The sequence below is a fragment of the Aedes albopictus genome, chromosome 2 (assembly GCF_035046485.1).
Source record: "Aedes albopictus strain Foshan chromosome 2, AalbF5, whole genome shotgun sequence".
Lineage (NCBI taxonomy): Eukaryota > Metazoa > Arthropoda > Insecta > Diptera > Culicidae > Aedes > Aedes albopictus.
The window spans coordinates 416,009,817-416,037,696 of NC_085137.1; the positions used below are offsets into that span (position 1 = coordinate 416,009,817).

The 27,880-nt window shown below is 37.9% G+C and overlaps 1 protein-coding gene across 1 annotated transcript; it reads right to left on the bottom strand.

Annotated features, from left to right (window-relative positions):
- Positions 1–1,981: 1,981 nt before the first annotated feature.
- Positions 1,982–27,526, bottom strand: LOC109417844 (nose resistant to fluoxetine protein 6). The gene is made up of 11 exons (XM_062849012.1): positions 27,222–27,526; positions 26,998–27,140; positions 26,779–26,922; positions 15,388–15,553; positions 14,946–15,077; positions 3,617–3,813; positions 3,215–3,556; positions 3,068–3,147; positions 2,885–2,998; positions 2,676–2,826; positions 1,982–2,548 (listed from the first exon to the last, which is right to left on the bottom strand). The coding sequence occupies exons 1-11, from the start codon at positions 27,301–27,303 to the stop codon at positions 2,171–2,173; spliced, it is 1,929 nt and encodes a 642-aa protein (XP_062704996.1). The 5' UTR covers positions 27,304–27,526; the 3' UTR covers positions 1,982–2,170.
- Between the last annotated feature and the right edge of the window lie 354 nt (positions 27,527–27,880).

Consider the following 27,880-nt stretch of genomic DNA (forward strand, 5'->3'; position numbering starts at 1 on the left):
GCCGTGGTTTGATGTGTCGCTTGCATGGGTTTGGTTCAATTGTATATTTGGCCACTTACAGCGGGACGCCCAGAACCGGTTCGGGAACACTACCGGTTCAGATATGGTCTGAGACTATTTTCCTGCTTACCGCTCATCAGGTTATCGAAAATGCCGTGGTTTGATGTGTCGCATGCATAGGTTTGATGCATTTTCATATCTGGTCCCTTCCTGGGGTACCGTTCCGGAACACCTAAATGGCCATATCTCCGGAACGGCTGAACCGATCCGAACCATTTTCAATAGGAAACAATGGGACCAGATTCCGCGTCGAATGAACCGTCGGTCATTGAAATCGGATGAGGTTTACTGCCAAAAAGTGATGTGAGTTTTTTTGTACACACACACACACACACACACACACATACACACACACACACATACACACACACAGACATCACCTCAATTCGTCGAGCTGAGTCGATTGGTATATAAGACTTGACCCCTCCGGAGGCTCTATCAAATTTTCGTTTTTGGAGTGAACATATAGCCTTTCGGTACACCTTGGTGTACGAGAAAGGCAAAAACCACGTATTTTCGCCTCCCCGCAAAAGGGAGGAGGGTGCAAAGGGGGGAGGTACCATGCATTTCTTAGCACAACTATTCCTCTTGACTATAAAAAAAATCCAGGGTAAAATGTTTTAAAACAAAGAAGATATTGCATTTCTACCAAAAGTAGATCGTCCTGGGTGTATACGGGTTAAGTGGCTGCGGAGAGGAAGTCCCGGAAGTGGTGCTGTCGTAGCGTCGGTCTACTGGGTTGGGTCCATGCCCGCGGTTGGAAAGGGGTCCCCGGCAAGGGTCGGGGCAGGTGGGGACCCTGCTGTCAGCAACCTTCTGGTGCAGCTGATAGGGCCTGGAGGGTAGTGATACCCTTGCCTTCAGCAGGTCAGATCGGGTTGTACGTGGGCATCAGTTCTTGATGTCTGCCAAGAAGTTGGACTACTCGGGAAACTGGCTAAGCGCCAACATGCTACCGTGATGGACTCTCCAAAGTGAGTCATAGATGTTCGTTGCTGCAGGCTACGCAGCTAACCTGCCCCTCTCTGAAGCAATGCCTTCTTGGTGGTTCCGGAGAGACGAAGGGTTTGGCGACCATAGGAATGTGTGACTTACTAATCAAGAAGAGAGCAGTCCTGACTTTTACTACTGTTGTAGAAGACGGCCTTAACCCCACACTACCCTAACCTTTCTGTTAGGGTGTTTGTTGAGCAGATTTTCCCCCCTATGGTTTAGAAGAAAAAAAAAAGATCAACGTAAGTAAACAATCAAATCAGACGTTAAATTATTGAATTTTCGGATTTGAAACATTAAAGTTAAACGAACTAATTCCCTATTTTTTATTTATAGTTTCCTCCGTTCTTAAGCGTAATTGCAATCATTCACAGATATTCACCGCTATTTCGTTTCACCATTTGTCGACACATGCGCCTGTCGACCAATTTCGACCTTTACCGCTTGACTAGGGCTCCTTTCCAATGCAGGTGCTGGTTTGGCTCCTGAAAGTAGATTAAATAATGTGGTTGAAATTCGTACACATTGATTTTGATTTAGCAATATTTGAGTGGAGCGTATGTGGAATTGGTTTTAAACTAATGCACGACGTAATATGATGAAGGAATAAATAATTACCTAATCAAAATTTTAAAAGAAAATTAAAACGAGCGCAATAGGGATTACCACAAATGGAAACTAAAATTTATAATGTTGACAATTACTGATAAATGTATTCGTAATATATCAATTATTTCTTACTTTTCGAATTGCATAAATCATCTGTTGCGTATTGTTATCTTTGAATATTAATCTATCAAGTAGTCGATGAAGTATGTATGAATCATTATATTTGATAAGATTATTATCTACATCTGAATATTGTGAACTATTTTTTGGAAAATATATATTTTTTTAAATTTCCTATATGTCAATACATGAACACTGTCAATATGTTGATTTTGTATTTTACCTTTCTCCTGACGCGATGCCGAACTACCTTCAAACAATTGTTTGAATATAATATCACAGGGTTTCTCTATGAAGAGGTAAGCAAACAGGGCTAACACGTAGGTTAGCAGTATCACCGAACAGAACACACTAAGCTGAAAAGAGATGGAACCAAGTGAAGTTTTCTTTAAAACTTCGAAGTAGTCGCAATTCTTACCACCATGCCCATCGATCCCCGTTGACCCTCGTGGTAATTTCCGTACGTAGTTTTGAGCACATTCATATGAATAAGGTAGAAACTAAAGCTGAGCCGTCCTAGCACCCTATAGAAGGCATTCTCCAACAGTTTAGATGCCCGTAGCCGACCAAACAGTGCATCTCGGTTGGAGAACATCAGCACCAGAAAGCCAACGGCAATGAAGGATGTGATGGCCAGACGATGCAGTCCTGCGTAGACGGCCATCCACAGGGAGGGTTTGCTGAACTCGTATTGGTGGAAGAGCGGTGCCGGCAGGCTGAACAGGAGTACCAATGGGAAGGCACTGTACTGGAGAGTTTTGTAGAGCTGTTTTAGGTGAAGGTAAAAGCAGAAAGTGAGTCAGATTTTTTTTTAATTTGAGAAATTTTATTTGCATAAGGTAGCGTTGTTCAATAAGATTTTTTAGAAATCTTGCAAGAGAATGTTGGATTACCTTCGACTTTGCCAGATATAGATCGTCGTTCTGCATTTTGTGATAGATTATGCCTACCAGCATTCCGCCAAAATAACTAATGCAGTGACTTTCGGTTGACTCGTATGTTTTCGTAAACCACTTGTCGTACCACAGCTGAAATGCATTACCTCTGAAATATCAACCAATATTTTATTGTCTTGCTGGTAGGTGATCAACAAGAAGTCTACTTATTCGTTAACAGCATCATCGCATCCATCGAATAAAAGTATATATTTGCCATCGGTAGCAGGATTCCTGCCATCAAAATCACGTAGATCAACGATCGCTCGATACTCCGGTACCTGAGGAAATTCTAAATTTTAGATGATCTTTTCAATAATCACGATTTATTAGGCGATACGGAAAATTACTTCCAAAGGACCATAAGAATCAGGAATCCAACTAGGAACAGTTGGAAATCGGCTGCCAGGTACCAGGTATGAATCATGCACTGTAAATAAAAATTCCTCTCAAACATTAGCGCAATGCACTTATGCACGTACTGCAAGTGACCGAACCTGTTCTTCCGGCCGGTAGTAGTTGTTGATAAACAGAAAGTTTGTCCACCATTTGTCTCGACATATTCGCCGCACCATAGGCATTATCCGGTAGGCAGACGGGCTTATCTGCAGCCGATCATAGACCGAAACTGTAAACAACATTACCATAGCGTACACCGGAAGCGAGCGTAGGTACCGGTTAACCAGTCCCATCCAGAAGGGTTTCCAGCTGAAATGTCGCCGGCTTTGGGTGTATTTGATAAACTGCACTGCCAGCAGGAGACCACTGATCGCGAAGAAACAGTCCACCTCGAACGGCATCAGGGCGAGGAAAATTTGGAATCCCGGCGCCGAGAGAAGCTGCAAACAGACAAATGACTTGAACGGGCGGGGTGATGCAAATAAAGATAAGCGACGAACCTTTTCCATGAATTCGGGATTCTGAGTGGTGGTCATGGCCAATCCTATCATGACGTGACTGAATGTAATCAGGGCCATTATCAGCACTCGGATTGCTTCCAGGAAGCGGAGGTCCTGCTGCATCTGGTTCGTCTGCAGCTTGATTGTGAGCCGGTTGATGTTTCGTCTTATCGAAAATGCCGTCAGTAAACTGCGCCCTGGGGGAGTGCAAAACCGAACAAATGAGGTTATTCAGAAGCTACGTGGGATCTCTGTCGTTTATTTTATATCAAATAGTCTATTAAATATAATGTGGTGTTTCAAGATTAAAAAATGCCAGAATTCAGATTATCATTTCCCACAAGTAAACGCACGTTTATCTGTTTAATTTATGTAATCTTAACTCACATTCGCTAGATGACCCCCATTAAGGCTGAATATGTAGTAAGATTATAATAGCTAAATAATAATGATAGCTGAATATCAGTTTGATGTATAGCTTATTCAACTTACGTAAAATCAGCAAAAATTTAATTGTACGTTTTTGCACATTGTATGCGTGAGATAAGCGGTAGTGGAAACCGGATCAAATTATGCGCCAACAGGCGGCGGAGACATGTGAGTGGCTCCGTAGCTAGGAGGTAATCGTTCATCTAGTGAACCTCCCAGGTCTTCCAGGGTTGGATTCCTACACAGATCGAAAAAAGAGTGTAAAATTCTGTGACATATGATGCACATGATTGGAGCGTGGGATGTCACAGAAGTTTACATGACATATAATGTAAAAGTCATGAAATATCATGTAAACTTACATTATATGTCATGTAATTCAGCATGACTCTGAGTGTTCACATGACATATAACACAAATTTACATGATATATCATGTAAACCATCATAACATTAAGTTTACATGACTAAAATGAAGTTTACATGACGTGTAAACCTCATTATTTTTATCGGTGTACCGAAGCACGTGGATTCCTTTCTGAATTTGGATTTGGCCATCGAACATATGTTTGGTTGTGTTCTTCTTCTTTTTCTTGGCGTGACGTCTTCACTAGAACTAGACCTGATTCTCAGTTTAGTGTTCTATGAAATGCTCATAGAAGACTAAACTTAGTTCACAGTTATTGACAGAGAGTTTCCTCTGTCAATGACCATTCTGCATGTATATTTCGTGTGGCAGGTACGAAGATACTCTATGCTATGCCCAAGGAAGTGAAGGATGTCCTTTACCAATGGTTCTGCTAAATACCCACGTCTTTACAGCTATAGGGGCCTTCTGTTGTGTACACTGAATTTAAAACTAGCGGGTCTTTTGGTGCAACAATAATTGTCAAATTTGAAATGGCAATACAATGTTTGCCGTGCCAGCTAGAAGCAAAATATAGTTGATCGGAAACCCTGGAAAAAATGTTCGCCTCAAATCTAGCGGATCTCCAAAACTCTAGAATGGAAACATTGAATGTTTGTATTTATTTCGGTCTTTAAATTCCTAAACAAATTTCGAAGAGTTATATAAGTAGTTCTTATTAAGAAGAATTTCAAGAATATTTTTGTTTGTTGTTGCTTGAAAATTTTAGGAATTTCTATCGTAATTTAGAAGAATTATTGGAATTCTAGGTATTGATTTCATTCATTAAACTTTTGACAGTTGCTTTCCAAAAGTGTTTTTGAGTCCTTACATTTGCAAAAGTTATTTTATTATTGTATCATTGTAGAAGTTTTAAATTTATGTGATTGTGAAGATTTTACATGAAGATATTGTTCACATTGTGCTTTTTGCTTAAAATTTATTCAAGCCAGAAATTAATTTTTCAGTGCTTTAAAAATGTTGAATCATTCTATTCTTGAATCTGTTTGACATATTCTTGATAGCAAACGTCCTCTTATTTTAAATTATCGTGTAACTTTTCATGCAGAATATACTTTTTTTTGATTCTGCTTCTGTTTTTTTCAGGCTTCAAAGTTTGGATTCGCAGACGATTATTTTTCTCGATGATTCGGACATTCGAGGGTTCTGGCTCCAACCGTCTAAAACCGTTATTAACAAAATAAAATACCTTAGATGGGTACGGTTTGAAATTTTGGGGTGATATTCAATGAAATTCTCTTTGAACTATCAAAATTCAATCGTGGTTGTATCACGATCGTGACCATCAACCTGTCTCTCATAAATTTGAAATTCAACATTCGAAACGTATGGTATTCGAGTATTCTTACTGAAAATTTGAGAACACTTTATCTACGAAATCAAAAGTTATCGTGAATTGAATTTATAATCAAAATCCATTGGTTTTTACAGTAACTGTTTAATTGCTATAACAGTTACTATTTACTACAAATAACCAAAACCAATTCAAATGCCCGCTGTTGTAGTCAATCACATCATTCAACAGCTGGTTGAAGTAGGATTTAGATGTCTGGAGCGTACGATATCTCTCCCATGTTTCTGAAAAGTTGCTGGGAACCCTCTCAGTAGCTTGCTCTCCGAACACACCAAGATATTTTTCAGTATGTATCATCTCAGACAAGCAACTGGAACTGCAAAATATGAAACTTTGAGAAATTCGGCAAATGAAGGATCTCTCATATCGTCCCAAACCTACCCTTCAACGTTGTATGATGCTTTGATGAATGGCTATTAAGATTTATATGAAAAAATCAAGAAAATTGGTTGAAAAACTCAAAATTTACAGAGTTGTAAACTTTAAAGTCGTTATTCTCGAAATAAGGAAAAAGACTCATGGTCCTCTCTGACTTAACGCCGACCATATAATCCTAAAAATTTCGATGTAAATAATAAGAACACCAAGAAATAAAGCAATGAGTGAAATAACGAGTCAACTCATGCGTCAACTCGGCGGTGAGTTTGGGAGTCAGGAATCGCGCGTGAAACAACCCGACCACAGCGATGGAAAATGATGAAGATTGCAGCTGGGCAGACACAAACCAAAACAAACTTATTCGTGAACAATAGGAGCCAGAGAATACTCGCACTTCTTTATTCGTGAGAAAACGAAGCTAGCAAGCACTCGCATATGATTCGCGAAGCTTCGCTGAGTTTTTTGCGTTTTGACGAAAAACGCATTTTCACGACTGGCAGTGCTGTTTTTCAGGAACAATGAAGCATAAAGCATTAGTTTATGTTGGATAATCACTGGATTTGCTATTATAACCACAACAAAATGCACTTCCCGCACCTCCACTAGTTCTTCACGAATAAAAACTCATGAGTGTTTTTGTTTTCGTTTTATTCGTGAGTAACAAAGCAGGCGGGTGTGAATAAACTCTCAAACTGTTTACTCTTGGAATCGTGAGTAGGCGTTGCGTTGAGTTTTCACTCGCAGTTTGCTTCATGATGAGAGTAATTCCATCACTGCTCGACCATGAGATATGATAATTTGAGTTTTTACCAACACTGATTGTGGGTATGTACCATTTTTTTTGTTGCTACGCTTATTGTCATATATTTTTTTTCCAAAACGAATTAATAGTTTCTCGTGAGAATTGTCAACATTTTTTCGCAAATAAAATTATCCCACAAAACTGTCGTCGGGCCCCTCAATATATAAATCCGGCCCTGATTAATAGCAATTCAAATGTCAACAAATCTATTATAGGTTAATCTAAAATTAGGTAAATGTACCTATGATTAAACGAAGTAAATATTTGCGATGATCTCATTGGCAGTCAGAATTGCAAAATTTAAATATTTTATATTGATTTATATTGATAAATCCAAAAAGAACAACTTATACTCCCGATCAAAAACATGTCATTTTTTAGGCCCATATCTCCGCCAATTTGCGTCAAATTTCAAAACCCTAGATCGTATTCAAAAGATAATAAGACAAAGCAACTTTGAACATGATATATATGATTTTTTTTTTCAAAAATGTTCGTATGTAAACTTAAGGTAAAGTAGCCAAATTTTCTAAAAAATGGATATAAACTTACGGCAGTGTCGCTGAAAATTGGGTTGACCAAATTTTAAGATGAGAGCAGTAATATTTCGGATACTTTTTCAAAACGACGTAAAATACACGCAAATCCTATGTTGATACGTCGTTTTGAATAAGTACCCGAGATATAACTTATTTTCTATTAGCTTTCAACTGTTTATTGTTGAGCTTAGCTAAAAAATCTAGGAAAAAAGTTATTAAGTAAATTAACTCTTGATATCATCGACCTAAAGTTTGGGGTCACTATCGTAATATATATGGAAAAGTGATGTGTTGTTATCTTTGTCATCTTTCATTCAATTTTAATTCTTCTTGACTTATTTGAAACATAATGAATGGTACTTACTGCATAGACATTGAACCATACATATTTGTTAAAATTTACATACTAAACCTTAACGTTGAAATTGAACCACATTTTTTTTGAAATGTGGTGAAATGTGTTAACTTTACATACCATTTTCATATATGAAAATCGTTCAATACGTTAAATTATAGACATCAAACGTAAATTTAGTTAATTATCTTTGAAAAGAGTAAAAAAGAATTAAAATTGAACTACCGTCAAGGCACCATTCACCGTGGATTTAAGAGGATTCGGGGCAAATGAGGGCTGTCATTTGACACCAGTCTTATAACATTGTTGGTGCCGCTTTTAATTGCCTTCATTATAGGTTAAAATTAAAGCAATATCCACAGAAGTAGAAAATTTTTCACAAAATTTGGTGATATAGTATAATTAGTAAAGGGTAGTAGGGTTGCCTAATTCCGTGGTAGGTCACCATTCACCGTGGTAGTAGGGACCCATTCACCGTGTATGAGAAATTTTATTCTACTTTGTTTAAAAATGATTAAAACAACCTAACCAAGGGAATTTTCTTCGTTTAAATTCATTTCAAGTAATAACTTGCAAGATTTTATTAGAAAAACGAATTTTCAAATTTTCGATTTTTTTCTAGATATATGGGGCACGGTGAATGGAGACCATTGATTTTTAGGGTACCCATTTACCGTGCCTTTTTGGTTTCAATTAAAAAGTACGAGTAATCGTACTTTCTTGTTAAACTTACTTCGGTAATGCAAAATACATACCTGATATGTGAATTTAATTGCTTCTTGGTGGAATAAAAACGTTACTGCATTTAGTTTATCGCTTAAATCACCTTAGCGCAGTTTTCGTTTTTTCACCATGAATGCAGTGAACGAGCAGAAACCCGCTTCATGTAAACACATTTTAGTGTCAAAATAATACTTTTAAATGTTTTTAATGAGCGTTTTGACATGGTAACAATACATTAATGTTGTATTGGTGAAATTGAAGGGAAATTGTCATATCATTCAATCATAATATGGAAATAATGAAAAAACATTCGAAGGCACACGGTGAATGGAGCCCCCACGGTGAGTGGCGCCTTGACGGTATAGACACAGACAACAGACGAAACACTTGTGAAATTTCCATCGACCACGCTTTTAACGATCATTTTAAATTTTCATAGTTGTGGCTTTCACAACCAGAGGCGCGCGCATCGTTTTTCTATGCGTTTGACGTTTCACACTAGCGCCTTCTGTTGACGATATTGCACAACACAGTAATTCGTGCAACTTTCCCACCAGGTGATGGTAGTGTGAACTGGGCGATGGATTTCCATGAAAATCGTTCAAGCTGTTACGTCTGTTTGTCTGTGGTATAGATGACGAATATATCACCAAATCACTTTTCCATGTTTTTCGACAGTGACCCCAAACTTTTGGCTGATACAGCGGTAACCCCAAACTTTTGGTCGATGACATGAAGAGGTCATTCATTTAATTGGTAACTTTGGTCAAGGGTTAAGTTTACATATAAATGTTTTTGTACAAATTTCCCCTAGATCATGTTTTAAAGTGTGCTGTGCCAGGAAGCGATCTGTCAATTTTGTGCTTTTTTGTGATTTAAGTTTAACTCACAAAACTCGCATGCGGTAACAATAATCGTCATCTGGCCGGATCCCTCTGTCGAGTAATTGTTGACGGTCCAGCCAGGAGAAGGCCACACAGAGTCCCCAACCGCTACACCACTATTCGACCTGTGGCTGCGATGACGAGTCTGGTTGTAGCACGGTGATGCCCGCCGAACGACTGTCATGTGGTCCAATGAAAGTCTACAACGGAAATCAGCACTTGGGTGACATAGGTCGTCATTAAGGTTTGATCTTTCCTTTTTATACTAGTAATAATACATACTTCTCTATGAGTACGCACACAATCAAAACCAAATCTGGAACAGTATTTAGAATCTATTTCAATGTAATCCATTTTTTTGATATTGTAAAGTGATTTCAGTTTTTGAGTACTCAAAGTTGACCTCATAACTTTCTCCATCCTGAATAAGGGGAAGATCTATCTAATTTATTTTGTTTATTTTTTCATTAACTTATTGGATGTTTGAAACAGACGTGCTGCGTTTTTGTCGTGCTGATTGTCAAATTTTTTTATTCTATTCGACGGATAGTGAAAATTTTGTTTGCAGAATTCCTTTTTTTTAGTTTTATAACTAGGTAATTGTGTCGGTCTTGTTGGCTTGGATAGCGTATTTATTTCGCGAAGGTCGTCGTGTGATCGGATGATAACGTTAACGGAAGTCGATTCGGCCGGGGTGATGGTGTGTGCGAGGAGGGAAACTTTCAAAAAAGATAGAAATGATTATGGGTGTTGGTGCGACTAGGAGTGCCTTGATGGTTCTGGAAAGTTGCAGAGCTGATGTGTTCTATGTTCCATCCATGACAGCGATGCCAGTTCCAGCAAATGGGTGAGATCTAACCATTTTTTAATACATCATTATCGACCATATACATTTTGCGCCCGCTTCGGGTTCGTGCAATGGATGCGTCGTTCGATGGTCAATTCCTCACTCCAACCACAGAGAACAGACGAACATGCTCGAACAAAATTGCTTGAAAATCTTGTGTAAAGAAATAACAAGCTCAGTAGCGACATCGACGGTGACTTTCCCACTGAAAAACTTGTTTCGACACCATGATGGCGCTTTCTGAAGAAATATTTCACCAGCGCACCTTTAAATTTTGCTACTCAGATTCTGAGCTGTATTTGCTTAAATAACAAGATGTATATGATTATTTTACTAATCCAGCAACAAAATTTGAGCAACTCATTTATAATTAATTTCATTATCTTCAATAAGAAACAAATTGAACAAGAATGAAATTATTGTTTTCCAGGTAAAACCAACACATTATTTTGGTGAAACTATACTAGGGTGCACACTTGGCGACACTAGCGCCAAAAGGTAAAACAACGGCAAATTTGTACCCCGATTCTAAATTTGACAGCGCCGCGTAATGGCCACATTCCTAGTTATTTCAAAACAACCGTTGCAATGCTTTACACAACAGCACTACATGAGCTTGGACGTCTGTTCTCTGTGCTCCAACGTTTGGTAGGATCTTTATCCAGCACTTCCGAAAGGCTGGGGGATTGGGGAGGGTCTTATTAATTGTTGTTTGAGCATTTACCTTTTCGGGAATAACAAACAAAGCGTAGGGGGAAATGAGTGGTCGGGAAAGTGGTGAAGTTTGACCGGTAGTTGTAGTCATTATCGGTAGCCAATATCAATGAGAGTATATGCCAGGTGGGGAAGAAGAAGATATGGCTCTGTATTAGTAAGGAAAGAAAAATGTAAACACAAATAGTGACGTCACTATTTGACACGCGTGCTTATGGGAGCTCGCTAGTGACATGTTTTGCACCAGACACGGATCGCACGCACACGAAGTATGTATCTTCTTCCCCACCTCTATCAGACTCTCATTGAGCCAAGATGTATAAACAGTCTCTTGTTCCTTATTGGAGATTGAAAGGTAGTACATCTTTATTTTTTTTTTTTTTTTTTTTTATATTGCGTGATTTACTGATTTACTCAAATCTGGCATTGCTTCCAGTTTGTCCCATACAGTATGGAGCGGTATGTTGCACGACAGGCATACTCGCCTCCGTTGGGTCTGGGACCTATTCTGGGCGCTTGCTGCTGTGGCTCAGTCAGTTTCAAGACCTTTGACTTGATTTTTTTTTACATGACTAGATACTGTGCGTAATAAGTTCTCACTCAACACGTTATATTAGCAAGGCAGAATTTTTCCAACTGTTTGATCGTTTGACGTTGATTATTATATTTTTCTACTCCTTCATTTGTGATATAGTGACTCGTCAGCAAATTATATATTTTCACTACATGACTTTTTGCTACACTATATTTCACTATTATTTTAAACTGCTTATATGTATGTATATAATCACATTTTAATATTATATTTTATCTTTATACTATATTACTGGCTGAACATTCATGTGAGGGAGGATGGGTGGATGCTTCTACCATTTGATTTATATTTAATCCAAAGAATTGTACCAACCCAAACATGATGATAATTCAATAATTATCAGTTCATACACAGATACAATCCGTAACTACCACAATGGAAAAGTAAATACCATTCAATTAATTCGATTAATTCACTCTTATCAATAAAATTAAACACTATTATACGCCAAAAATGGTAGATACAAACTTCATAACAAATAAAATGAGTGTATTTACAGGCTTATTCTGCTTGGAAAGAAATTTATTGGTCCATTAATTTAAAACCTTCAGAATGTTTTATGTAATTTTTGGATAGCATAGCATTCAAACTTAAATTTTGATCTGACTGTTTCCAGAAAGAAATATTTGATCATAGCAGGATCAATATTTGATTGCTCTATTTTTGCGTTCTGTTTTACTACCTATAAACGTTTTATTTCAGGAGGATTCAGGTAAATCTACCATTTTATATAGGAGGATTCAGGTAAATCTATAATTTTCCTTTTCTATTTCAGATTTAAAATCGAACACCCAACAAGGATCAAATTGGGAAAGGAACCAGGCATCAACCAAAAATATTGTGTGCACCTGAACGTTGACCAAACGTTTCCTTTGAACTTTACCCTTCCCCTAACACACAAATTCCCGTGACGCCTAGGCCTGAAAGAATGTAGAGGTCTCTATGTACTTTCATAGGTGTCCAACTAAGCTTCCTTTCCCATCCCTCAGCTGTCGCAAGGACGTGGCCAGGACAGCACTCGACCGTTGGAGGATTGCGTCTATCTTGTCTAAGAGTCAGAGATTAGTCCCAAATCTTTGCGCTTTGGTAACGGACAGGAAGGATGCAACCCTCATAACAGCGATCCAGGGCTGTACCACCTACGAATTTGTGCGACTTGCTTAATGCTAATGCTAATGCTAATGCTAACTTATTGGATGTTTGAAACATGTAGGGGTTGTATGAGGGGGGAACTGTAATGCTATTTTATTTTCGTTTCAGAGAGCGAGTAATGGCGCTTAAGCCTAGGCTTTCGAGCCCGGACACAGATCAAATACCTGTGTTCCATCCCAGGAGTAGGCATACCAATGGATTGCGTATTAACCTTCTTAGCTTCACCACTCCCAACGATCTTGTACCCAATCCTCATTCCCCTGATAACGAAACGGTTGGTACGGTTGTCCCCGTTTCATCAATCCTCCAATTCGAAAACTTGTGTCAACCCATGTTATTCATACGTGGATAATCTGGTTGCCACAATTTTTTTAATTATCTTTTAAACCATTAGTCTGCACAGTAAGCCTGGCCGTTTTAATATTTGTATCACGTCATACCTGATATGCTGTAACTATTAATGATGACAAGAAAATACCAGAAGTAATTTTGGTATTTCCAGGATGCTTTTCAATACTGGCTGTGCAAGCACTAGATTAGATTAGAAATTTCCCTTAAATCATGTTTAAGGTTTATTATCTTTCGAATGAGACCTAGGGTATTGAAATCGGACATTATATAATTGGCGGAGATATGGGCTTTAAAAATTACTTATTTTTGAGGAGGTGACCCTAAACTTTTGATCGGGAGTGTATGTTCATTTTCATACATTTTTGTCTGTACACTTCAGTGATTTTGTTGAACGCATTGTTTATAACCCGAAGTTTGCTAGCACCATTTAATCTTTTTGATCATAGCTGAACGAATTCCAAGGATTCCTTTCGGCGTTCCTTTACTGACTCTATCAGAGATTCCCCTAGGGATTCCTACAGCAATTCATCCCAAGATTCCTTCAAGGATTCCTTCAGGTTTCTTTAGGAAGTCCTCCTAAGATTATTTCAGAGATTCCTTTAGAGTTTGTTTTTGGAATTCCAACAAGATTCTTGTTGCCAGGGACTCCACTCGGGATTCCTTCAGGGTATCCTCTTGGAATTCCCTCATAGACTCTTCCCAGGATTACTTCAGAAATTGTTCCGGAATCCCTTCAGGGTTTCCTTCCGCAAATGATTTAAAAATTTCTAATGGGTTTCCGTTGGACGATTTTTCTAGGAAGTCTTCCATTGGTTTTCCCAGGATTATTTTCAGGATTCATTCAGGGATTTTCCCTGAGAGTGCTTCTGGGATCAATTACAACATTCTTCAGGGATTCCTCCCAGAGTTACGCTAGGGATTTTTTCCGGAATTTCCCCAGATATTTCTCCCGGAATTTGATTCCTTCCGAATTTTATTCAGAAAGTAATTCTGAGATTTCTTTAAGGACTCGTCCCGAGATTCCTACCACGATTCCTTTAGGGATTCCTCTCGAAAACGCTTTAGGAATTTCACAGATTCCTCCATGGGGCTTCCATAGATTCCTCTGAATTTTTCCATGGATTTCTGTAGAATTTCTTCCGAGATTGAGTTTCCTTCTGGAACTCTAGGATTCATATATTCCTCCTAGGATTCTTACAAAGACACCATCAGGGGGTTCTCCGGTATTCTTCCCGGGATTTCTTCGGGGATTCTTTTCGGCATTCCTCCAAATGATGATGAATCTGATCATGCTAGTGGAATACATGTAAGTAAAAGAAAATCGGGTCGTTCCTTTTAAATTCCAACTAAGTATTTGCATCCCTCTATGACTTTTTCGACCTCAACTGTAAGGCCGTCTTCAGTGTCTTGTACTTGATTCGACTTGAGATACTGAAGATGACCTTGCAACTGAGATTGAAATACGTATCTGTCATAGGATGCAAAGACTTAGTTGGAATTTTAAAGGAACAGTATCTAACCTGTTTGGGATTCCTTCAGGGGTTCCTGCTGTGATTCTTTCTGATAGTCCCTCCTGAATTCCTCACGGAAATGCTAGTATTTATTTATTTATTTATTATCCTATTTCTATTTTTAAATTGTTTCAGGAAACTCTCAAGATTGAAAAAAAATATCTGCATCTGCATACACCACAAAAATGTGTATGTCTAATAGTCTAAACTAAATGTACATATAACAACTATTGAATCAATGGTGTATAAAAGTCATTTCTAAAACTTACCCCTATTATTGTACGGTGTCCGGTAGTGATTATGATCATCTTGTTTGGCTAATTTCCAGTCGTAGATTGACGAACCCACTGCAAGCGTAAACAGCAGTGTAACAATCGCACCAAACAACACGTCCCAAAAATCTGTAACGATTCGATCAATGACATTTCGGCACCAACATTTCAAAAGGGCGTAACTGCATTTTGAAACAAACCACTCTTTCACATCTGTGGGTCATATTTTAAGTTTCCCACGAAATTCACAAACATTACTAGACAGAGAAATTGCTCGTCTTTCCTATACTGGCGGTGATTTGCATGGCGGCATTGAAATACGATCCACAGATGTGAAAGAGGGGTTTGTTTCAAAATGCAGTTACGCCCTTTTGAAATGTTGGTGCCGATTTAGATCGCCGACCAAGTCAATCCAGTTTCAATTTGAAGCTAATCAAACCTGCTTTCCGGTCGACAGTTGCGCTTCGAGTGCAATGCTCGATTTCGGAAAAAGCCGTTAGGTTGTGCGTGGATTGCAACCGGTAGTTTAGGCACATGTTGACAAGCGAGCCGTACTGGTGCCGGTAGTGGCTGATGTTGGGCAGCAACCAATCGTCGATGATGTACTGAAAGAGGTGGAATATGGGGGAAAAACATTGTCTATCATAGCAAAATTTCAATAAAAACTTCGAACTTAGGAAAATCCTTATTCAGACCGGAAATCGGTCAAATTGATTAGCCATCTAACATTTATAAATTAAAACCCAGCCATGTTATAAATAAAAACAAAACAGTAATGTATAAATTTATTCGATAGTTAATTAGACAAAATGAATAGGACAAGAAGTAAAGACCAAGTCTACCTTTATTGTGATGTAATGCAACATAGAAGATGAATTGATTAGACACAAGTCAACACAAAGCGATATTGTTGGTTGTTTTATTAAAATCTGATGTAAATTTATGTATGTAAAATAAGCCCAAATTTCATATATGTAAATTATCTTCCTGAATGCTTCCTGGGAGCGTTGGGAGTCAAATAACAAAATAAATTTGACGCAAACATTTCTTGAATATGTGTTTAGAACCAGGTGTCTGTTCTAATCAAGTATCCTGCCTGATCCAGCAGGAAGCCCTAAACACTCAGGCAAATCACCATATTGGCAATAACTCATGCCAAAAAAAAGTTCAGCGATCGGCCCGTGTCTAGTCTTCCGCCCAAGCAGTTATTTGTAGACTGCTACTAATGCTATGCGCCACTAATTATAGACTGCAAATTAATATTCAAAACAGTGGATTCCTACTCATGGTGTCCTTGAAAAAACGCGCCGCCGCGGCTGGGATCGAACTATGGGTGGTTCTTGATCTTGTTTCATTCACAGGAATTTAACAGTTGAGATTGACAGAGAGCCGAATATGGCACACGCTGCGACAGATACCGTGTGATGCGTTGATAACGGCTGGTGAATTATTTCAGTTTCCGGTTTTTGGACACGCGGTGACAGATTTGAGATGAGGTTTCGGTTTGGGGTGAACGCTCACTGACGAACTGCTTCACCATAATAAATTTAACTGATTTATAGACTGAGATAATATTCCAGATGGATTTTCACATTGCATAATAATCTCTTCTACTCCATCTGTATGGTATTATCAGTGATGAGCACGTTTGTCGTTAAACGTTGATACATGCATGTAGAATGTTTGCTTCTATTATAACAATGTCTATTTTAAATTTTAGTCAGTGATGTGCAAGTATTGAGTTTCTCATTAATGTTTCGAATGCTGTGATAATTTAAAAATCCACTAAATCATTATTTTCCAGCGACACTTCACACTAATCAAGCTTATTTTGTTTATCTGTTGTGCATCCGAAGACCCTGCCATGAACTCAAGTGAACTTGTGTACATTAGCCGTTGCGAAGTCGGGTGCGAAATTCGACTTTGATAACAAGTAACTCTCGCTGAGACCGGCCCACTATTTACACCTTGTCTTCAAAAATGTATAAGGTGCCGATTCTGAAAGTCCTCACTAAAAAGTAAGAAAAACGCATTTGGTTACTCAAATTAATGGACACAACAATTTTTGCAGACCCCTCAATTTTGGCCAAATAGTGGCTCATTTAAACCGTTATAACTCGAAAGTTTCTCCAAAAACCACCTTAACCCTAAAAGGGATCCCTTTTAGGGTTACAACGAATTGTTGTTGACATGAGGAAAGATAGAGCTACTATTTACAATAATATAAAGTTGGGTCGGCCATATTGGTTTTGGCCGCCATCTTGGATTTTTATCCCATAACACTTTTTTCACCATGAGGGCTACCACCGATTTTCAAAATTTTGGCATTAATTGAAAGCTGAGGCATTTGTACATAACATATCAAAAAATTAGAGATGTCTCTTTTTTTCTATCAAAAGTTATCTGCAGTTTTGTAAATTATGCCACGTTTTCTCTATACCTACATTTCCATGCGCACCGGCAACGACATGCAACAGCATCCGAGTTTACGCCTGCATGTATACACAAAGGCACCTGCCGCAAAATTTGGGCAAATCGGAGGTTCGTTTCCATTTTTGACTGTTTCTCAATGATGCGGGCATTGCTTTTATATTTATTTTATTACTTTTTAGTGTTTTGAAAAGCTTAAACCTTAAGCTTTCCATAAGTGGGTTCAGATTTAAAATTCGTGTTTGTTAACACTGCGAAATAGCGCTACATTCATGTAAACGGCCGGCACCGCGGGTCCAGTGCTCAAAAGTGGCATGATTGAAAAAACCGCAGATAACTTTTGATTTGAGAAAAAGACATCTCTAATTTTTTAATATGTTATGTATAATAACTCAGTTGATGCAAAAATTTTGAAAATTGGTGGTTGCCCACATGGTGAAAAATAAGTTTTTGTATAAAATTCCAAGATTGCGGCCTAAATCAATATGGCCGACCCAACTTTTCATAACTGCAAATGGTAGCTCTATATTTCCTATTTTCAACTACATTTCGTTTTGAGGTGGTTTTAGGAAAAACTTTCGAGTTATAATGGTTAAAATGAGCCACCATGTGACCAAAATCGAGGGGTCTGCAAAAATTGTTTTGGCTCTAACTAACGGGGTGGTCCATCTCGTAACCAAATGCATTTTACTTACTTTTTTGGCAAGAACTTTCAGAAAATCGCCACTAGAAACATTTTTGAATACAAGGTGTAAATAGTGGGCCGCTCTCAGCGAGAGTTACTTATGGGAATTACTATGGGAAAACGATGTTTTTCATTCAATCCACCGTAGCATTTTCCCAAGTGCTCTAGAGGTTTAGTCGACCCTTGATCCTAGGCTACTCTATCAGCTACAACTTTGTCGAAGATCGCATTCAAATCGGACGTCTCATAAATTAGTTATCGATTTGTATCCAACTGAGCAAACTTTAAAAGTGATCCTCCAGCTTTCCAGCAGGCAACATTGATGCATATGGCGCCAAGATAGCACACTGAAATCATGGCTACTATGTTTCACTGCAAAATGCAGTGATGCCCTCCGAACAGTTCAACCATCATGAGTAAAGATTTCGATTCTGGATAAAAATCGGTAACTAATTAATGAGGCGTCTGATTTGAATGCGGTCTTCGGCAAAGTTATAGCTGAAAAAGTAGCCTAGGATTACCAAGAGTCAACTAACCCTTGAGACACTTGGGGGAAATGCTTCGGTGGATTGAATGAAAAACATTGTTTTCCCATAGTAATTCCCACACAATGTTATAAGACCACTTTAACAGTTTTTTTTTTGAGAATTTTCGATGTCAATGTAGTTTTTTTTGAATTTGTATATTGTGTAACAAAAAAAAAAAATCTGGACCCTACCAGGAACCAAAGACAGATGCCTTTATTATACCGTTGGCTTGAAACCAACACGTCATTTTGTGGAGGTAAGGCAATCATGTGCATTGTACGCAGACGGCTTGTCTGTTTCAAGCAATACTATTATGTTTTGTCAGCCCCTGATTGTATGTTGGGAGATTCCTTGAGGAATCACTGGATGAATTTTTGAACAAATCCCAAGAAAAATCCCAGAAAAAACTCCTCACAGGAATTCTTGAATTATGCCGGGGCCCGTGGCGTAGTTGGTCACACGTTCGCTTCATATGCGGATGGTCATGGGTTTGATTCCCAGCCCCGGCACTTGCAATTTTTCGTCAGTTGCTCTTCTCCCGGAGAGCGGCTGACACCTGACCCTCTTCTGAGCAATATGCTCAACGAACCCGGAAACCTGGACATCGGAGAAATGCAAACTCATAATGGACCCCCAATCGGACTGGAAAAGGAACAACAAGTACCCATCGACATCCTCGTGCTCATCATTCTACCAAGAAAAGAGTAGAACAGTGAAAGCAGCACGAAGGCAACCAATTCGATATAGTAAAATAGAATACTTATAGACGCTGTACAAAGTGTAAGTGCAGCTGTCATTTGTAATCGCTCACGTAGTGCCCTAGTGGACAATAGAGCTGTAAAATAGGTTAAGTGATCAAGAATAAAAAAAAAAAAATCTTGAATTATTCCTTTGTGGAAAGAAACCCCTTGCAGGAATTCCTGGTGGATTAACGCAAGTTATCCCTGTAAAAATCACCGCATGAATTACTGGTTAGAAATACTCTTAGAAATTGTCGAAGGAACATGCGGAAGAATTTGTGGAAAAAACTCCTGATGAAATATTCGGAGGTATTCCTTGAAGAATAACATGATAAATATCTGTGAGAATGTCAGTAGTAGTCATAGTAAAAATATCCGGAGTAATTTTAGTACAATATAACATGAGGAATGCTAGTCGGAATTTTTGAAGACATTTCAACAAAAATCCACGAAAGAAAAAATGAAAATTTTTGAATTAATCCTTAGAGCGGTGTGGAATAGTTCAAGCAGGAATTTTTGGAGAAATTCCACCGGAGTTCCTGGAACAATAGCAGCAGAGATTCCTGAAGAAATTCTAAGTTCGCAGGAATTCTCGAAACAAACCCTAGAACAAATTTATGCAAGAATCTTTCAGGAATCTTAGGACAAACCTCTGGAGTAACCATAGGAGTTTCAAGAGAAATTTAAGAACGAATTTCTGGCGAGTTGTCATCAAAAAGTATAAAATAAAATAGAAATACCGAAAAGAATTTCAGGAGCGTTTTTAGTAGAACTTTGTGGAGGAATCCTTATAAGTATAATAGGAACAATAACAATAAGAATTTCTTATGGAATCACAGAAGGAATTCTAGGAAAAAATCTATGGGGGAATTTATTTTAAAAAAATCTTGAAGAAGTCCCTGTAAAAAAATCAAAATAGGCATTTTTGGGGGAATTCTTGAAAAAATTTCTAGATAAAACCTATCAGGAACTACTAAACACAGCATTCCCAGAGAAATCCTAACAGGAATAACTTGAAGATATTCATTATATGTTGCTGGATGTATCCAAAAAGGAATGCTTGGAAAAAATCCCCCAAAGGATTTATTACAAATCCTTGAAAAATCACAGGATGTGCTTCTTAAATAATCCCATCAACATCACCAGTTGAACCCAGCAGAAATTTCAAAATGAACCCCAGACAGAATTCCTGAAGCATTTCTACGTTTATGCTGTTGATGCAATAGAGTTCCTTGGATACAATTTGATTAATATAATTAATGTCAGAGACAAACAGACGCAACACTTGAACTATGTTCATCGTACATCAATTAAACAATCAATTCAAACATTTGGTAGATGGCCGAGAACACTTCCGTGCTCGCATTGCATTGTTTTGTTAGAGTTTGTACACTATTGACACCAACTTCATGGTAGAAATACGACCATGTATTTTTCCGGGACTATGATTTGAGTCGTAAAATATTAAAAGTGATACATCTGTTTGTCTGTGCTGTGCTTTTATTTATCATAGATGTGTAATAATGGGAATCGAACATATTTTTAAAAATATAGGGTATCGGGATGCTTCGTTGGCATAGCCCTCTCGTTCGTAAATCAAAAACTCAAACAAACACGCATAACTGGAGATCGGAAACTCCATGATTCTTCTGACTTAGTGAGTAGTCTATATATCATAAATGACATAATTCTGGGATATATTGAATTGACTTATCGATAACTAAACTGTCAAAGATGCTATTTTGAACTTGTATACATATTTGTTTTCAACGAATAATTACTATTCTACAAACTGAATGTGGGCCGAATATTGAGGACATTTTTTTTCACTATGCACCCAAATCTTGGCTCATAGTAAAGCGCCGCACTGCCCATGTAGCTGCCGGCTTAGGATAGCACGAACCACCTGTTCCGTGGCTAAAAGTCCACCAAACAGGTAACCCCAATCCAAGGTGTCAGGCGACCCGTGCTGAGGGATGAATGGTTGAGCGGCTTTAAAACATGCTCGATCTTTAACGGAGCCCGTAGCGTGGGTAGATCACCTTTTTGTGTTGCGCTGTGGCGAAAGATCTACTAAACCGAACCCTAGTCCTAACTGCATCCAACTATGGAACAGCCTATTTTAGTAATTCAAGGAAAAACTTTGGTCCTTAATACATTTCATACCTTGGTAAGAGCGATAGGTCTCGGTTTGGTTCTGGCCGAGATGGATCTTGTACCAAGGAAAAAATGGATTAGTAATCCCAATCTTTATTCGGTATTCACTGGTTTGAGACAGTAGGGACTAGGGTTCCGATGCATGGTCAATATCGGTATCATTTCTTGACTTTTTCGTTAAGGAATCCGTTAAGGAGCGTGTTAAAAGCGGAACCTATCAATCAGAATCCTTTCTTGCGAACTAGTTGAAAATGACTACTGCACCAAAACCGAATACTTTATAACTTCTCAATGGTGATAAAGTAATACGATATGCACTACACAAAGGACACGGGGTATACCACAATAGATCAAATATTGATCGCAGTGGTTATGTCCCGAACAGAGGAAAAAAAGCAACGCACAGTGCTCCAGATTAAAAAAAACCTGGCGAAAATTGCCAAATCATAGTAGCCTGCTAGTTTTAGCCTAAATGAATGTATTGGAATATGATTTAGCGGTCAATTTCATGTTAATCGCATTTTCATTATTTGTCGATTTCTTCGAACAAAATCCGAACAAAATGGATGTTTTTCATACAAATTGACTATACACATATCATCATGGCACTATTTTTTTTGGCAGCTCTTGGCAGTTGCATTTTTCCTTAACCGATTCTTCATGCATAAACGAGCATTTGAAAGGAATATCCCCGCGGGGAGTAGCGGGGAGCGATTTGTAAGATACTTAGTCGAAGTGTAAGAATTTCTCGTACTTACGACATGTAATGTCAATTTTGAAGCCAAAGTTTTATTTTGATCTCTTGTTCCATTGCAGAAGTCTGATATACACAAGCACTTATACAAATAAACTTTTGAAAGCAATTGAATTATTTACATAACCAGACTTTAGTTGTTGTTTGAACTTGTTTGTGTACTTTATCAAAAATTCAGTACTTTTTCCATCAGCAGCTATTGAGTGTTGTTACAAGATACAAAATCAATATTTTCAATTTTTTTAAAGGCTATCCCGGGTAGAGGTGAATGGCAAACCAAAAACAAAACAATAACAAATTTTATTGTCATAACTTATTTTGTCATTCATGAGCTCTTCATGAAGAGCTTAAAACATCATGTGAATAACATAATATGATATCATATCAAAATATGCCATCCGCTTGTCATTTATCAAATTTGGAAGAGTAACTACTGAATGTCTTATTTTGCTATCATAACAAATTTTGCAATTGGTGAGATATTGTTGACCTCTTACGAGTTTGATGAACCATCGCAGTTTGGCACTTATCAAGAACAACATAATGACAAAATTTGAATTTTGGTTATTCTAATGGTAACTTTTGATATTTTTTTTAGCTGACAGGCGAATAACTAATTTTGATATTGTTCTGTTTTCAATAACTCAATAATGGTAAATTTTGCAATTCTCAACTTTAATTTTTTTTTGTTCTTGGTTTGCCATTGTAATGTCAAAATTTGAAATGCTTCAGTTATTTCATAGAACAATGTCAGTTATTATTTTTGCCCTTTTGTCACTTATTTCAAACAAACCAACGGCAAATTTTACCATTCAGTAATTCTTTTTGAATGGTAAAACTTGCAATTGTTTTGTAATTATTTTCTGCCCGGGAGTCAGTGCTCCTGGTCTTGCCAAAGCGATAGATAAAATATATGTAAGTAAAATAATGAGCTGGATTCGAACTCTGATCCGCTGATTCAGAGGCACGTACTATACCTCTCAACTGTATCACCGAGTTGTGAGACAAACGACAAATGTAAAACTGTATCTACCTATCTGGTCAGATAGGTTTGTTGACATCTTGTGCAACCAACTCAAACTTACATGATGGATGTAAAAATGAGTTAAATTTACCATTCAGTCATGAAATGTTACGTACGTTGATGGTTTACGTCACGTGTAAATTCCTATTTTTTTTTAAGAGTGTACGATTTTTGATCAATTCATGTCGGCAAGGATCGGTATATTCGCCTCACTCCATTCATATTCACTTCTCTGTGCTGAAGCGACCAATTTTGTGGAAATGGTCCAGATGTTGGTTGTTTTTCGACCGTCTTGATTATTAATTTGCCCAAAATTGGACATAGCTCAGGAACGGAGAAAAATAACATCTTGAAAATTTTACAGAATTTAGCTTATGTAATTCCCTTCCAAAAATATATTTTTTAGATTTTTTCCGGATTTCAAAAATAGTTTTTTTTTTCCGACTTTTCCCACCAATTTTCCTCAACAGTGGAAAATTTTGTGGAAAACAATTTTCATTTTGTATTTTTTTTATTGATGAGAAAATTTGCTTACGATTTCACGAAAAAACATTGTGTCTACGATGCTTCGTTCTTAAGTTATGATTTTTCAAAAAAAAAAACGAGTCACATAGCACATCTGGAAAATTTACACAAAATTGGTCATAACGGAGAAAAACCACATCTTGGAAATTTCACAGAATATAGCTTGTGTAATTCCCTTCCAATAATATTTTTTTTTAGAATTCCGTAGTGCGAAAATAGTTTTTTCGACTTTTCCAACCGATTTTCCTCAACAGTTGAAAACTTTGTGGAAAACAATTTTCATTTTGGATTTTTTTTTTCAATTGCTGAGACAATTTGCTTATGATTTCACAAAAAAAAACATTGTGTCTACGATGCTTTGTTCTTGAGTTATGATTTTTCAAAGTAGGTGGTGTCTGTGGAAAATGTTGGTTTTCCACAGTTATCCGAAAAATAACGCGACCCTGATTTTTTTCAATTTTGTTTTTGTTCATATATATACCGTATGCGTGATGTCCCGTAACGTGGGTAGATCACCTTATAATGGTGCGTTACGGCGTAAGATCTACCATAACCATAACAAATTTTGATCTTGTATTTTTTTTTAGCTTTGTTAATTTAAATGCAGAAAATTTTTTTTTCTTTTACATGTTATGTTTTTCATTGTTAATAAACCATTTCTTTCAGGAGGATTCAGGTAATTTGAAATTATGTAACTGTTGTGAGTCTATCACCATTTGAAAATCTATAATTTTACTTTTTATTTCAGATTTGGAATCGAACACCCAACAAGGAATTAGGAAAGGAACCTGGCATCAACCAAAAATATTGCGTGCACCTGAACGTTGACCAAACGTTTCCTTTGAACTTTACCCTTCCACTAACATCCAAATTCCCGTGATGCCTAGGCCTGAAAGAATGTAGAGGTCTCTATGTACTTTCATAGGTGTCCAACTAATCTTCCTTTCCCATCCCTCAGCTGTCGCAAGGACGTGGCCAGGATAGCACTCGACCGTTGGAGGATTGCGTCAATCTTGTCTAAGAGTCAGAGATTAATCCCAAATCTTTGTGCTTTGATAACGGACAGGAAAGATGCAACCCTCATAACAGCGATCCAGGGCTGTACCACCTACGAATTTGTGCGACTTGCTTAATGCTAATGCTAATGCTAATGCTAATATATATATACCGTATGCGTGATAATGTTTGCACCATCGTACAAATAAGGTACCCATATCACCTGTACACACAATGTCTTGGTTTTTATTGCATGTACGCAAGCTCTAACTCATATCACAGTAGGTTGCGGGTAAAAAAAATCCGATTTCTTAAGTTTAAAATTTGCACCATGAAGGGGTAGCAGCGGTAGTCGGGACTTGTCCACGCGCAAATGTTATAAAAGACATTTCAGGAGTGTTCAGGAGAACCGTTAAACAGCCTTAGACCGAAAAAAAGCAAGGGCAACTATTCCCGAAGGTGTCCACTGGTCGTCCAAGGTTAACATGGATTAAGAAAGCTATCGCTGCCACCAAAAAATAAGATTTGGGTGAATTATATGCGCTCAATGAGAAAAATGGCAAAGAAACGCGAAATCAGCGACTTAACGGCATGGCATATCGAAAACGAAAATTACGGTGGCCTTTATGATCCTTCGACCATAGAAAAAAAAACTTACATTATTACCAATGGCATCCAGGAGCTACGAGTAGCGCCATATAAGAAAGTCTTGAATTTGCCCGAACGCAACCTCCGTTTTTTTTCGATTTCCGAAAAACTATCGATCCGTACCAAATTCCAGAATCAATAGTTATTATAACTTTTGTTTGTGTGCCAATGTCTACACCATTATGCAATGTCAAAATAAAAAAATAAATTCAAAAATTGTTAATCTTGACTTTGACACTACCACGGATACTTTTCGATATTTGCGCGTGGACAAATCACGAGCTAGGTTGCCACTTAGTCATTATGCAAGTGTAAAACTAAGAAAATCAACACTTTTTATTCACAGCCTACTAGGATATGAGTAATAGCTTAAATCCATGCAAATAAAACCAATACATTGTCTTCACAAGTCAAACTGGAATTTTATTTGACGATGGTGCAAACATTATCACGCATACGGTATGAACCCTACTTGTGAAAAAATGTCATTGAATTATGAGAACCTTGGTACCAATTTGTACGATAATAAAAAAAAATATCCCTAAAGGACAACCGTTCGCTGCTGACTGTCTTCGAATGTGGAAGAAGATGAAAAGTGGAAATCAGGAACCCTGCATGTCGGTATCTTTGGAAACGCTGAAATGCAATTTTCAATTATTATTCTCGTCTTAGAGAAATTCCAAAACGCTAAAATGCATGATTTTTATGTAAAACACAAATGGATGAGTGTATTGAGATATTTTGGAAAATCTCGTCCTTAAGCATTTTTTTTTACATTTCTATAATTTTCAAAGCAGCTTTGAATGGGAATAAAATTTCCGAACGTGGCATATTGATTTTTTGTACAAAATACCGAAAAACATTTTTTAAAAGACGAATCAGCTAAGGGCTGAAGGTCTCTATAATAAAGATAAATCGATCAATCAACCGAAAAACATTGGTAAAATAAAGAAAAATATGCAAATGATTAAATTTGCTCATAAACATTGACTAATTATAACTAAAAATTATTATTTTTGGGACGCAAATCTAGGTGCTTGCAAAGGGCATCATTGAACCACGCTATGGCTCTGACTACATGCTGAAACACTATCAAACTTACCCCATTTAAGGCAACATTTTCTTATGAACTATTGTTCGAGAAATAAGCTATGCACTGAGAACCTGTAGGTATATAAATTACAACTATTTTACCTAATGTCTTACGATAATTATAACATTTAGATGCAAATTTCGCATTTACTATGGATATGTAGCTTAGCAAATATTGAATCAGAAGTGTACCTCGCCAATCCAGTACATTTCCTGCCTCAATTCTAAAACTAATTGAAAACGAGTTCTCACCCGGAAATCTATATCGAACTTGGGTTGAAGATAGTGCACCCGATCTCGTTCACTGAGGGCTTTCACCAGCTCCTCGCACTGCCCCAAGCACACTCCTCGCGTAAGCACATCATGCCGGTACTGGTAAGGATACTTTGAATATTTCTGCAATATATTTAAACCAGACACTGAATAACTGCGGTTTCACATTTAACACGAACTGAATCACACGTTTCATACTTTAATTGCGGCCCAAATTTCCGACCGTTCGTCGGGTTTCACGACACTCTTCACTACGCAGAATATCCCTTCCGGATTTGACCTTAGGCAGCTTTCGATGCTGTCGTACTGGAACAAGGCAGGCATTTTCCAGTATTCTGTCACTGAAATTTTCCAACATTGCACAAAAACAGAATTTTCATGAATACATAATCGATTTCACGTTATGAACCAATTCTACTGACTGTTGTAATCCCCATCATAACCGTGAACTGCCGACCAGAACTGCATAACCGCCAACACTAGAAAAGAATGATTGATTTTCATATTCCTAAACTAATAGGTATCTCTCATCCGATTTTGAGAGATTTAATAGATTGCCTAGGATTTGTTCTTAGATTTCCGTTCCGCGTTGCAATCGACCGACCCGCGCGCCACTTCAAACTGTTCTGATTGTGACACGAGCCTCCCGTCTGGCGACAACCGAACCGCCACCGCCAAGGCCCATTAGAGGTGTTTCACTCTCGATCTTCATTCATTGGGGGGAACGGATCGACTCTCAGCTCAGCACGCGGACGGACGCCGTTGATGCGTCACTTCTAACAGCAGCCTAGAGCCAACGGTTAGCAGCAGCATTTACTAATAACGAACACAACAACGCATGGCGTCAGGGGCGATTCCAGTACAATCGATCTGTAACTGTAGCAATTTGAATTAGGCTAGATCACAGAGCATCTGATGAGAGTTGATGGAAAACTGCTTGCTGACTGGTGGGTGGTAAATCCAAGACGCAGAGCTGCGATGAGACAAACAGCGCTACTAATTGATCCGGACACGCAAATCGGTTTGACTGGAGAAATCGAATGGATGTCGGATTTGTGCAAAGAAAAGTGTTGTAATAGGC